Source organism: Lutjanus erythropterus, chromosome 21, assembly GCF_056507025.1.
Source record: "Lutjanus erythropterus isolate fLutEry1 chromosome 21, fLutEry1.hap2, whole genome shotgun sequence".
Classification (NCBI taxonomy): domain Eukaryota; kingdom Metazoa; phylum Chordata; class Actinopteri; order Lutjaniformes; family Lutjanidae; genus Lutjanus; species Lutjanus erythropterus.
In genome coordinates this window covers 20,503,997-20,518,788 of record NC_139337.1, presented here as the reverse complement: position 1 = coordinate 20,518,788, position 14,792 = coordinate 20,503,997, and the positions used below count along the sequence as shown (strand labels likewise).

Genomic DNA, 14,792 nt, shown 5'->3' with positions numbered 1-14,792 from the left:
TCGAGCTATTATTTATGAGTCATATGCCCAGCCCTAATTACAGTGTTTATTTATTTATTTATTTTTTCAAAGGGAGTGGAATACATCCCAGGAGTATATTTTTAAACTTGTCAAACTTGCTCCAAAAATTCTCAAAATGCGTTTAAAACACATTCTTTTATGTTGAAACTACTTTAAAGAATAACATTTTTTTTAGGTTTTGTAATCTTTGTGTGCAGTGTAATTTTATTCATTTAAAAAAATACATCTCCCTAACATTTAACACTTTTTATACAGGCTAGTGGCGTTATAGATGGAGGCCATTTATATCCCACGGCGTGCCCACCTCCAGCAGGTGATCCTGGTGTCGTAACGTGTCAGCGGTGGCCTGACATAAGTATAATAATAGTTAATAGAGCGTGATAGGGAGAGAATGGTATTAAACCTAACAAAGATGTGTCAGAAGCGAAAAAGTCTATGTCTTCATTAGCCTGATCTCCAAGGACCGTCGAACATTTCATTAGTTTGTAATTTATGAATGTTTGACAAATATTAAAGAGTATGTAAATATGAGAGGCGTAATGTCTTTCCTGCGGGAGATGGCGAAATGACCCAAAGTCTTCGATAGACTGCTACACTGATCACATGCATTATGTTTCTCCTCAAACTGTGCATTTGCTTGAACATATTTCCCATCTGACGTGTGAAATAGTGCAGATAAACCAATGATTCATAATGTTGGCAGCATTTGCATCCCCTAATACTCGGTGTTATTTTGATATATGATGATATACTGTCGCTTTTATCGAGTGTGTGAACGCACTTTTGCCATTATGGCTTTGGCTAAATCAGTAGGAGGGTTTTTGTCCTAAAACGGTCCATTTCCTTGTTTGTGAACCAAGGAAAAAAATCGTTATTTTATTTTTATTTCTGGCTATCTCAACTTCCTAAGTCCCTTTGTTCAGTGCTGGAACTTGAAGCAAAAGGCCTCTACAACTTTTAAAATTTCTGACTTTAGCAGCATTGACTATTTTTCCTGACTTTTTTTTGTTGTAAACACACCTGTTCGCCATTTTGTTACATATTAGTGTCACTGAACAGTCTCTCAGAGGTCAGCAGAAGATGATAAATCCAAGTTATGATAAATTACTGTGCGACTTAATCGCCAAAGGGTAAATCCTCAAATTCACAATCATTTATCCTGCGTGATGCATGGCCCACTTTTCTCAATCTGAAGTTTGAGCAGCCTACAAGAGACTCTTTTTGAAATATTTGCATTAATGTCAGATTTTGAAATCTTAAATAATTTGGTTTGTTTTTATGAAACAATGTGAAATTAGCAAAAAAGATAAAAAAAGAAAGAAAGAAAGAAAAGGGATTTAAGTTGGCCTGTTAGAGCTCCGCAGAAAGAAATAGTGCGCCATCAGATTACTGTTTATACTGTGTTGTAGCAAAAAGAGTTGCACGTTTTTATTCCCCCTCTTCACATGCACACGCACACATGATGTCTGAATAGGCTTGCAACAATATTTAGATCTATATGTTTGCAGCAACAAGTTCTTATGCGTATATAAAACTGCTTGTGCATTAATGAAGGAAGTCATCATGGCTCTTAATGCTGCAGTTCAGACTGCGACATCAAATGAGAAGAAGGAGATCTCAGATCAAAAGAGACCAAATAAGCGGGTCGCTGATTCATTCATGCAGCTGCATTGAGACCAAGGCCAACAGGCGTATCATACACTGAAAGGGAGCTGCTATTCAGAGTGCAGGTGTGAAGTATGTGGCACATTCTGCCATATAATGTGGAGGTTGTTAGAAATCCGTGTTCGGGCCTATATGGGCTGCTAGGGGGCTGATTCGCATTGGAGGGAAGTAAAATAACTTCGTTTCCTGAAAATCTGCGGATGACGGTAATCCTAAATCCTGTGGAGTGGAGGGTGGAGGGTGGGGAGGGGGGTCTATAAGGTCTTATTGGCACAGATTTTTTTTCCAGCCTCTCCGGATGGTGACTTATGTGAGGTTTGCCTGCTATATACAAAAGCTACCGCAGGGGTGTAGCCTTAAACCTGCCTTAACTCTGCTTGCGCACCTTTTTATATGCGGAATACAGTTAATTTAGCTTTAAAGGTTGTCATAAATCTTTATGACGGAAGCTCATGCTAGCCTATACATCACAAAGCCATGTGATCTTGGCTAACCTTGGGGGTGTTATCAGAATAAAATATTCAATATTCATGACAAGCTTTATGGTTGTAGTTAACTTGTGGGTGCTGCATAGTTTGCCTTCTGACCTCACTTCTTCTGCGCACTCTATCAAAGTCAAAGAAATAAAGTGTAATGCTCCTTTATGGAAAGAAAAACAGAATAATCCTTTAATAATATTTAGATAGAAAGAAAAAGAGTAGAACTGTAAAATAGGGGAGATTTAGCCACATTTTAAAGGAACAGTTTATCCCAAAAATCAAAAGCACATATTTTCCTCTGTCCTTTATAATGCTATTTATCCACCTTGTTTATTTTGCAGATCTCTACCATCTCTCAAATATTTTCTTCCTATGGTCGAAAGTAGAGCTCGAACAATACTGGAATTTTGGGGCCGATTCCAATAACAATTTTAGGGAGTGAAAAAACATTCCAGTATTTCTATATCAGTCGATATTGCAATGATCCCTCAAATGTGGTGATGAAACACTAGTGAAAAAGATATGTAAATGGCGACTGGATATTTTACAATTTAACAAAAAAAAAAAAACAAAAAAAAAACATCAGGGAACCTTTACTGGTATTTGTAATAATTAGCATTAACTATAGATTGATAACAAACAAACAGAGCAAAAAAAAAAAAAAAAAAGAAAAAAAAAAGAAAAAATTCTACATTGTAAATTTAAAAAGACACAATCTGCATCATGGTCTGTGAAAAAAAAAAAACAACAAATGGCCCATACTGGAGAAATATACATCCATATCAATTTATGCCAATACTGGGCCAATAATACGGGCCAACTGATATTTCGGTCTGGCTCTAGTATAAAAAAAGTAGTTCCTCGATTATCTTGAGTAACTGGGTTATGATTTATGTAAAAAAGACATTGTTTTTGAGTTTTTTCCAAAAAAGGCACTTTTTTGGCTGACTGCCATCTTGTTCCATTATATTTGAGAGAAGGCAGACATCTCTATAGTATTTTTGATGAACTGTCCCTTTAATACATCTAAAATCTATTTATTTATTTATTGACTATCACAAATGGTAAAATCAATGCATCTTTTTTCTTCCACCAGTGTTCCCAGAATGCCATGCAGCTCTATTATAACAACTCTGTCCTGCTCTGGTGGCTCCATTGCACCTGTCTGTCTTTCTCTTTAGTTTCCATGCCAATTTCGGCCACTTCATTCCTGATAATTATGACCTGGTTGGTGTTGGAGGTGCTGATGGTGGTGTTGGGAGCGTGGGGTGGGCGTGGAGGAAAAGAGGCTGGGGGGCAGTGATGAGGGGTGGTGTGGAAGGAAGGGAAAGGGGAGGGTGGGTGAGTGAGGCTTTTACTCCTAGACTGCTAATCCCCCTATTAAAAGGGTTTTGTTCAATAATGCCGGACAGTTTCCGGAAGTAGGATTACCGCCTCCATTATTTTACAAAGAAATGATATTTCACACTCAAATGAGCCTCAGGATGCAGCGGTGGTGGTGAGAGGGCCTTGGAAGAAATGAAATGGATTCATTTTCTTTTTGTTTTGTTGCACTTTGGGAAGTTTGAGGGCACACTACGCAGGATTTTCCTGAAGAAAAAAGTACAGGCTCATTTAAAAATAATCTCTCTAAATCATCACTTATGATCCAGTAGAAGTGAGTGGTGCTGCCTGTATGAGCAGAGACTCTGCCATCTGCCTGTATTTTCTTATTTCATCATTATTTTGTTGTGCTCAGGGAATTTTACAAACCCAGACGTCTCAACAATCAGCTGTCTTTCTGGTGTGTTTACAAACAGCGACTGACAAATCCTGCATATACTGTCTTTAACACTCCCCCCCACCCCCTTTTTTTTTTCTAAACAACATCCTTTCTGTAATTAATGTCTTATGTAAAAACTGCAATACCACCATCAGTTTTCTGTTTTGTTTCTTGGCATTCGTCTTGCTGCTCAAGTGGAGCCTCTTTCCTTCTCTACTCCTCCTCTATTTCTCTCTCACTCACTCACACTCACTCACACACACACACACACACACACACACACACACACACACACACACACACACACACACACACACACACCTGTTCTTGATTCTTGACCTCATAGTTGATATCAGATGAGAGGTTGTCACTCAGCTGAAGGTGGGAAACCCCGATGAGTGAACCCAACGGGATCAGTTGTTACAGATCCTCTCTTACAGTCCTAGCTGTCTGTAGTATCCAGTGTCTGCATGCTGGCAATTTAACTTTTACAAGAAAAGCAAACAATCATCATATATGTGTATATATTTTTATCTCTGCTGTGGCGGAAACACAGTTTACTTAACATTTTGAACTCTTTGGATCCAAGTTCCTTTGCAACCAAACCAACTTGTGGCAGCCTCAGTTCTGACCAGTTCTGGGCGATATGGACGGGATCAAATAGATACTTTTGACCAAATACCTCGATATTGACATCGCAACTTTACTGGAGGGATGACTATGGTGCTTTCACAAATTATTTACACTAGGGCTGCAACTAATCATTATTTTCATTATCAATTAATTTATTGTGCATTTTCTCGATTCATTTGTTTGTTCTTTGGTCCATAAAATATCAGAAAATAGTGAAAAATGTTTCCCAAAGCCCCAGGTGACATCCTGAAATGTCTCCTTGCACAGAAACCAAAAAAATTCTGTTTACTGTCATAAAGAAACCAGAAAATACTCATATTTGAGAGGCTGTAATCAGAGACTTATGATCTTTTTCCTTAAAAAAAAATCACTCAGAACAATTATCAAAATAGATGTTAGTTTCCTGACTGACAACTCATCAATTAATTGATTAATTGCTAAAGTTCTAATTCACACAATAAGATTTTTGAATAATCAACAATGAAAAACAGCAACACTGTAATTAGGGCTGGGTGATAATGCTTCTGAGTATTAATCTCAAAATTTTTAGGCAATTTCACAATATATATCTAAATATAGACATTTTCTCTAAAATAACATGCCATAAAGTCTCAAATAGTGTAGCATATGTTTATCTTACAGAATATGATGTATTGATTAAACTATCCAACAGTATATAAAGTATTTAGGGCTGGACAATACAGACTTTGATGCTCTCACAAAATATCAATACAATGATATTTTTGATAAATAATCATCAGTAATGTGTTTATAATGACTAAGTGGGTAAAGACAAATAATAGAACAGCTAGAAAAGTCTGGTGAATTCAGAATATTACATCACTGCAGCCTTTAAAACCAGGAAAAGACAACACTTACTCCACATCTACAATGATGTCCAATATCTAAGCCGATATCTACCACAATATCGATATAATACCGATATATTATTGCTCAGCCCTAGACTGAAGACAGAATGTTTATATTTGCTCAAAGTCATAAATTATTACGCATAAAAGTCACTAAACTCTTGCAGAGCAGCCCTGCAGCACTGCTCCGTGATTTTATTTCACTTTGTGGTTTCTAAATGAATTCAGGGCCATTTCTCTTTGATGTGTGGCTGCAGTAAAGATCAAATTCAGAAATGCTTTGGCTAAAAACACGAGAGCTCGCCTTGCCATGCCTTACTGACCCATGTTTTAACTCTCTCGCCTCTTCCTCTAGTGAAACAACCTTTTAAATGTTGCCTATCCTTCACTTTCAGCGCTGAATGGAAAATGTTTTTACGCGACTCAGTTAGTTCTTGTCCATTTTGACGACTGGAACTAAAAGCTTTAGACGGCCCAATAGAGAGGAGCCCAATAGAGAGGAGCCCAACAAATCGGCGACAAAAGGCTTTCCGTGTCATCAACGTCGTTCAGACGACCTAGAAGAATCCCTCTGATATCAACTCCCACTTCAAAGACTCCCACTTTCAATTGAGATCCAACTATCTTGTTTTTTCTTCCTCTTTCCTTTGTTTTTTTTTCTTTTACGCACAAGAGCTGGTGCCAAAAGAGGCATCATCATCTTCTTCTATTTCCTTGGTTTAGTGTTTGCTCTGCGCTGAAAGAAAAGAATAAACTGTCATGCACTTAACCAAACTCTATAAACGTATCAGAGAGTTGTAGCTAAGTTGTTTCCACCCACTTCTGTCTGACTCAAGGCCGGAGTGAAAATTTACCCCTCAGCCAAGAAGTTTTCCCAGCACAACAGAGCTCTTTAGCTGCGTGTTTTCACTCCTCTTCAAACTCATTTTACACTTTTTATATTGTATACACTAATGAAAAAAAATATTTATCTTAAAAAAATAAAAGCGTTTAAAGCAGACATAATTAATTTCACTTGGTGGTGTTTTACACATTTCATGTATGAAGCCTAAAATATGATTAAATGTATCCATTGAGCAGTTCGGCCCTCTTGCAATGCAAGTCTATTATAGTGTGGGACAACTGCGTTTGAGCGGCTTCTCCTTTGATTGTCGTAAAGTAGGCCTGGAGCAAAAGAATATATTTTTCTTCTTTATGCTGCCCTAGTCTGCAGTATAAAGGACATAGATTACCGTTTCCTACCCCATGGGAAGCAAATATTACATTCTTTAGAGCGGGCTTTTGAGTCCGCGGACTTGGCCCCCATATCATTTGAGTTTGACTTGGCTATTGCTATAGAAATCTTAATTCACCATGAGGATTCACCGTCGTGAAAAAATGGCTCTTTGTACGAAATGCTCTTTGAAGTCTGGATCAGAATATTGTAGCCCCTTCATCAGACTCTAACCCACGTCTGCATCAAGCCACAGAAAGTAAGACTTTAACGAAATTTAAGTCGAACCTTTTAACGAGAAACACTTTAGATTTAAAGATTATATTTTCTAACCTTAAAAAGGCTTTCATTATTTATTTTTAAGTTATTTATTTGGATTTTAGGGGAAAAGTAGCAAAAACATGAGTGTATCATCACTAGAGCGTTCCTAAAGGAAGCAACAGTTTTTTCAAAAATTGAAAAATTATTTTTAAAGATGAAAAAAATAGCAGAAATTTTGCTCATACTCCCCCCAAAAGTGACCCGTTTTTTAGGTATTTGATAAGTAGATATAAATTCCATATAGACCCGAATGGCTCAGCAGTTTTCACTTTAGTCATACAAGATTTATTCAAAATACTCACAAATTACAAGGCAATTCGGTACGCATTTTGAGTGCCGCTCGTTTTCAAATATTTCAAAAGAAAAAAAAAAAAAGAAAAAAAAATATTGACGACAATGATACAAAACCACAAAATGCCCACTTTGATAAAACATTTATAATTTCACGGTCGTATATCAAATACTGCAGGCTTATTTATGAAACAGTTCGGTTGGTTGTTTGACCTTCTGCACAAATGGAAAAGAAAAAACGCTGTAAACATAAAATGTTTGTACAAATAACTGCAGTAAATCGGTAAGAAACTGCTTCTGAGAGACAGATCCTTACAAAAACTATCAACATCAACACATCGAAACTTGTACAAAATTTACAAATGTACATCTTTTGCCCCTAATTGAAACATGCACTTTGGTTCGATAATACAAAAAAAATCCTCAGATCAGATTGAAAAATAAATAAAAAATCAAAACTCGGAATTTACAAAATAACTTTACACCAACATGCCTAGCCTACAATATACTGTACCACATAGTCTAAGGGATTTACAGTGGGCCGTCAGGGCGTCATAGGCACTGAGCCAACCATTTTGAATCGCTGAGGTTTGAAAATATATTCTTTTTATAGTGCCTGGAAATTAGCACGTCTTTAAGGTTTGCACTTTTTCCTTCCAATGTGGTTATAACGCGTCTCTTGGCTCTGGGTGTCAGTTTGGTGGCTCATCCAGAAGAGAGAGGGGGGGGGGGGGACCAGAAGTGGGCCCTCACAGGCGTGTATAGGCACCGAAGCCAAACCATTTTTAATAGTCGAGCTTTTTAAAGTGTGTTCTGTCACTTCTTGGTCAGTCGGGTTAAAACGCGTCCCTCGGCTCTGGGTTTCTGTACGGTGGCTCGTCTGTGGGGTCGGGCGTGGAGGCCCCGCTGGGCGGTGTTTGGGCGCCGCTGGCACCTGAACTGTGGCACACGTACCATTCACTTAAATTCGCGGGCTGGGAGGCTCCCACCGGCTCCGACAGCACCGAGGAGCCCCCTGGCTCCCGGCCCAAGTCTGAGGAGGGGGACACCAGGGACGGGGTGGACGACTCGTAGCCCGAGCTGGGCGGGGGGGACTTGCAGTGCACCTTCATGTGTTTCCTCAGGGAGCTGGGGTGCGTGTAGGACTTATCGCAGCCTCTCACTTTGCAGTTGTAGGGCTTATCGCTGGTGTGGACGTGGGAGTGCTTTTTTCGGTCGCTGCTGTTGGCGAAGCGTCTGTCGCAGCCGTCAAACTCACATTTGAAGGGCTTCTCACCTGTTAACAGGGATGGTGACACAACACAAGATAAATCGACATATTAAAGATTCAAAGTCAGATTATTTATTTATTTTATGAGACCATATCCTCCTGTGTTTTAGCAGCTTGATAGTGAGACAAATCTCATTAATGCAACATATAAACTCATAAACACATTCCATTTTAATCACCACTTTTGACCCATTAAAAGTTTGTGGATGTGTCTGCATCTGCAGATATCCTGCCCTCTGCCTGTATTTTGATTTTTTTCATATTTTGCTGTAGCTTCTCGGGGGCTTTACCAACAGAAAACGTCTGTATTTGACGTCCTGGGAATGAGACTCAAACAAACAACTAGCTGTAAACCATTTTCAGCAGGTTCAACTTAAAAACACAAGTTCCCCTGCTGCCTTCAAGTGCGAGTTCACCAAACCTAATTTAAATAATTAGCTAAATGATGCTGTTTGTTTCTAAATGTAATTTGATGAGTTGAGTGAACTCATCATTTCAAGTCAAAAGACTTAAACTCATGTTTTGTTCATAATCATATGTTCATAATCATATGCTCATAAGTTTTGAAGTGGTCTGAAAAAAAGAAATTTTGAGTTTAATTTTTAAAAAACAAACACATTTATGTAAGGTTAATTTAAAAAAAATAAAATAAAATTGATTCCACTTAAATTTGTGATGTTTTCCAATATATCTTGCTGGAGCTTGAGAACATTTCTAACAAATCCCACTGATTCTAAATACATTAACAACATGGGTAACACCACTTTATGGGCACACATGGGCTTAAAATAACAAAGCAACAAGTATCTGTGACTCTAAAAATTAAAAAGTTTGAATAAAAAAAACCCAACAACAACAAAAACTTGCACTTGGATTATTTTCTGTTATTTTTCAAAAGACATTTTATTATTAATATTATTATGTTGGTTTTTTTTTTATTATTTACAGGGAACACTTTAAAAAAGTTTGCCTGTTTGGACAGCCCTGCCATGAGCCTCAGTCTGGTGTAAACAGGAGGGCTGAACCCCTACTGTCCTGGGTCTATACCTGGCGTCTGCATGCATCAAGGCATACGTCAAAACAGACAAGCTATGAGCACAGACATAGCAGGCCTAAAACCAACTGAAAAAACATGATAAATGAAAGTATCGCCACAGCCAGGCTTCACCTACTGTGTGCTTTCAAATAGCAGCCTGACTGCTATAAATGCTTATGGACTGAGTCTAATTTTTGCGTCTTAATAACAAGTATTCCTACCTGATTATGACAAGGCAAAAGAAAAAAAAAAGACAATCTGAATAAATTACACGGAAATCATCCACTGCTGATTTTTCTCCTCCCGATTAAAGCTTTTGAGAATATGTAATTGCCTCTGTCTAATTACACTTGCGGGTTTGAATATCAATTTGACCTTCAGCTGTTGGGTTGAGAGAGCCAATCAAGGATATTAGTGTAGTACAAGAAACCGTCGAGGAACAGACCCCAGGGGCAGCCCCAGTCATAACCACACTTTCGGATAGGTTTTAAACATGATACCAAAAGACCAGGCCCCTTGGGAGTCAACACACAGAAATAATTTAACAGATTTGTACTTAGGTAATGTGAGCAAATTATATGAATAATACATAGGGGTGCAGAATTGGAGCAAGAGGAGGGGGGAGTGTGCCATGCCATGCAGCCACCGAGAAAAAGGAATGTAATCATTGTATTCATTTACAAGTCTGACTCGACATTTTGTGGCCTTTTTTCCTCCTTCCCTCACTGGCTCCACATGCAGCATGGGGCCACAGAGGCGAGCAGCCATATTGTGCTTTATATGTTTTTAAAGTCAAAATCTGAACTGCTCATAGGGGCTCTGCCAACCTGTTGGTGAATTATTTTAGCAGTGTGCACTTGTCAACTTGTTGCTTTGGCTGCAGGCTATCAAAGAGCTGATGACTGCAAAAGCATGCTTATTGTTTCATCATGGAAACGTGCCATCAGACTTAAAAATAAAGGCTTCAAATACTTAAATGTAAAATAAAAGCACTTCCTTAATTGTAACATTGTCAAATAATATAATAACTTTTATTACTAATATTATTATGGATTAAAACGAAATGGCATGCATAGAGCAGCTAATAAATAAAGCAACAAGTGGGAAACAAAAAAACATCATCACCTCTCTATCATATCAGTTACACTATAACGTGGAGATGCACTTTCCAACTTTTGCTGCCATGTCATGTCTGGCATGCACTAAGCTACATGGACAGGACCTGACTGTGGGCCTCAGTCTTTGTGCTGTGGTGTAAACAAGAGGTCGAACCGTCAAACGCCTGAGTGAGTTGTACCATAATCCCCCAAAGCTCAGTAACCTTTTGTGAAAAAAAAAAAAAAAAAGGAAAAAAAAAAAACTTGTACTGATGCAACTCATCAGAACAAACAGGTGGTAGTGCAGCAATGTAGCTGCAGCAGCACATATTGATTAATCTTTATATTTTTAATGCGTAAAATCGAATAAAATAAAATAAAATATCCTGAAAATTATGTAATCATGATTTGACTTGTGTCTGGATGCCTTCGTCTGAATTTCAGCATGCAACTTGACGATTTTCTTCCACATATTACAGTAAATATTCAACATTTCTGCAACATTTTCTTTTAAAAATAAATTTCTACTGACCTGTGTGCGTCCTCTTGTGAATCTTTAGATTCTCGGATCTGGCGAACACTTTCCCACAGCCAGGGAACGGGCATGGAAACGGTTTTTCCCCGGTGTGCACTCGAATGTGATTTACAAGTTTGTACTTGGCTTTAAACGGCTTGCCTTCCCTCGGACACTCTTCCCAGAAACAAATGTGGTTCGCCTGCTCGGGTCCTCCGACATGCTCCACCGTCACATGCGTTACGAGTTCGTGCATGGTGCTGTAAGTTTTGGAGCAAAGTTTCTTGGGCGAGTGCTCCGGCTCCAGCCACTTGCAGATGAGCTCTTGCTTTATCGGCTGCCTCATGTAGCGGAAAAAGGCACCGGCTCCGTGGTGGTGGTGGTGGTGGTGGTGAGCGCTCAGATTCATGTTCAGATTCAGCCCTCCGTAGCCGTGCAAAGGCGAGGCGGAGAACGGATCAGCCCTGGAGCTTGCCACTTGACTCAAGTGATCAGACCTAACGTACATTTCTCCAGGTAGTCCTAACCTTATTTGTCCATTCAACGCCTGGCCACCCGGTGATCCGCTAGAAGGCTGGTCGTGATGGAGTCCGGAGAAGAGGGTATGGTTCCCAGCGTCAGGGTGGTGACCATAGTGTCCGGGATAGCTACCTGTTGTTGAGACAAACATTCCGTGGTGAGAGGCTGAACCAGCAGTCTGGTCAGTGAGCACTGGCATGGCTTGAGCTGTCAGATCTCTCCGGATGAGGAAATCCCTACCTGCGGATAGAGCCTGGGCCGTGTGAGACATAGAATAGGGCACCGATGTCGCCTGAACCGGGCCAAAAGCTCCCGTTTGACTGGAGACCACTTCACTGTGGCCTGCCATATGATGATTGTGGTGGTGGTGATGGTGGTGGGGATAATGATGGGCTGGGCTGATTTTGAGGGCCGCGGAGTGCCCCATGTGTTCTGGCCCGAATGGACTCGGCCCCAGGCGGGGTTCCGCAGTAATCTCCCCAGGGTGCGAGTGAGCCATTGAGTGTGGATGGCTGCTGAACCCCGGGAAGCCTGTCACGCTCTGAGGGGTATGGTGGTGATGATGGTGATGGTGGTGAGCCCCTGCCAAGTCAACTAATCTCAGCGCCGTGTTCCGTTTGGAAAACGTAGGGTCCATCACGGGGCTTCCCAATGCATCCACGCTCATTACTTCCTAATTTTAGAATAACTTGACAGCAGGCAAAATAATAATGATGATGACAAATATATTTTAATCGCAATGAAAAATAAAGAAAAAAGACTTTATAAAGTTAAGTCTATCTGCAGACTACATGGAATCCCATTCGGTTGAGAGGCAGCAGCAGGACGCTTTGATACTGAATAGAGATTCATGGTAGGCGCTGCAGCCCGTGGAGCTAAACAATCACCCTGCGCTCTAATTGGTCAGAGCCCGGTGATTGACGTCACCGGTGACAGTTTCCAACGTGATGAAAAATGTCTTAGTGACAGCGAGCAGCCTAGCGCGCATGCGCAGTGCCTGAGGCAACGCTTGAGAAAAATAGTTGTTATGCAAAGGTTATTGTACAATAAAACTCGTAAAAAGTTGCTCCAGATATACAGTCGTCTTTCTTTTGTCGCGGCGGACAAAAGCAGCGCGGCTATGAAACAGCAATTTCCCACTTTGATGATGCAATTACACAACAGACTGCCGTGCAACACTGTGCATATTGTCACTATAAAAGTTGTAAGGATCATAAATAATGCAGTGATATCTTCATTTTGCCCCGCAACGTATGAAACTTAACGCGCAAATTACGCACAACTTTACGCACGTAAAAAGATCGGCGTCAGCGGGGAAAAACTTCTCAGCTTAAACCAAAGGAAAACTCCTCGTGGGAGTTTAAAATAGTCCGCAGTACATACCATTAATGTGCGCTTTGATAAACACCCATATTTACACATGCAGCCGTTTGCCCTTCAGCGCGCTCCGCAGTGCTGTGACTCGGTGCTCCGCTCGCTGGGATCCATGTGTGTAGGAAGTGTGAACAGGGCGAGCTGCGGCCATTGTCCCGAGGAAAAAAAATGTAATGGACGGGACCTGTTGTTATGATCCGGGGTAATTTCGCTTTAGACCCAGGACGGCAGCAGATGAGGGTCACAGGAGGTGGTGCCGCTGCAGACTTAAAGTCCAAAATAAAACGTGTGTGTACTGTAAGTATCGGTTACTACAATATTATCTTACAAAGTGTGATACTTTACCTTAATGATTCTTGTCTGCTTTATGTTTTAATGCTTAAAAGAAAGACATTAGTTACGAATCATAACAACATGCGTGTAACTTATCTAACACTCACTGCTGATTATTAATTGCAGAGACTTTGTGTTTTTAAACCAAGCAGGACTATTTAAAAAAAAATCTAATGTGTGGTCATTAAAATGCCGAGTAATGTTTGAATGTTACTGTACACGGACGGTGGACATTTTTCGTCTCTGACATGAATTACTGAAATTTGCACTAACTTACTTGAAAATCACAACTAGCAAATTTTGAATTTTCTTTTTGGCTTCGCCTCTTAATACTCTTATAATTAACAGCTATTACCTCAACACTTATGGCTTCACAGTTTGAAGGGTTTTTTTGACTTACAGGTTTGTGTGTTGCAACCAAAATTATGTTCCGAGTTTGGAGTGAGCGCTTAATCTTTGTAGTTGAAGACAAAAATAAATTAAAGACGGTCACAAAGAGTGCTGACCACTTTGATGTCGAATGTAAAATGTGTTTTTGTGTCGTATTTAACTTCTGTCATTAATGAAGGTTGTAAAACTGCAACCTAAATTTAGTGTCACAGGCGCTCACTAGTATTTCACCCTCCTCACATTTTTTAAAAAAATATTTGTTGATATGAAAATTAACTGGCTATATTATGAAATGTATGTGTTTAGGTTGACTAAAAGTGTCGTTTTCAGATATAAAAACAAAGTAATAAAATGAATATGCTGACTAACAGGATACTCGCTCACTTGGCTGATATTTATATGAGAAAAATAATTTAAAAACTACATCCCTCTCGCCTTTTCTCTGAATTGACTTGTCAAAATCGCTGCTGACAGCGTCATATCCAGCACGTTAGAAATGGAGTCAATATTTTGAGACATGACGGATCCAAAAGATGTTTATTAAATGGCCTTTGCGCGTGGGGTTCATGAGGCTCACAGCTGTAGCCTTCAGAGGCATCACAGCACCAGCGTAATGCAAAACTTTGAAGTGCTATTTCTGGTCCAACTTGTGCATGCACTCACTCTTGAAGACGAGTAAGCAGGGGAGTTGTATAAGATCCCAAACAACGAGGAAAAAAAGAAAGCTGAATATTGCAGAGAGGTCTCATAAAACGCCGCTTTGGCTGCTTTTGGCTTATTGGCTTTCACTGTAAATCCTAAATAGCTCCTTGTAGCCATTTTACATTCTACAGTATGACTTAGGATCATGACACTAAATGGTTATTGGCCTTTTAATTAGGACGCATCGTTTACGCATAAAAGTAAAATATGTTAGACTCATTTTGAGGCACACAGAAACTTCAAATACACTTGAAAAATAAGTCTTTTTTTGGCGCACATTTCCCAATTTAGCCTCCCTTGTTG

At 39.7% G+C, this 14,792-nt stretch overlaps 1 protein-coding gene across 2 annotated transcripts; it reads right to left on the bottom strand.

Annotated features, from left to right (window-relative positions):
• Positions 1–7,079: 7,079 nt before the first annotated feature.
• On the bottom strand, positions 7,080–13,360 carry zic4 (zic family member 4). Of its 2 annotated transcripts, XM_084746751.1 has the most exons (3): positions 11,931–13,360; positions 11,190–11,822; positions 7,081–8,530 (listed from the first exon to the last, which is right to left on the bottom strand). In XM_084746751.1, the coding sequence occupies exons 1-3, from the start codon at positions 12,355–12,357 to the stop codon at positions 8,091–8,093; spliced, it is 1,500 nt and encodes a 499-aa protein (XP_084602877.1). In that variant the 5' UTR covers positions 12,358–13,360; the 3' UTR covers positions 7,081–8,090. The 2 variants fall into 2 exon arrangements, with proteins under 2 accessions (XP_084602876.1, XP_084602877.1); XM_084746750.1 differs by having other exon boundaries at positions 7,080–8,530; positions 11,190–13,360.
• Between the last annotated feature and the right edge of the window lie 1,432 nt (positions 13,361–14,792).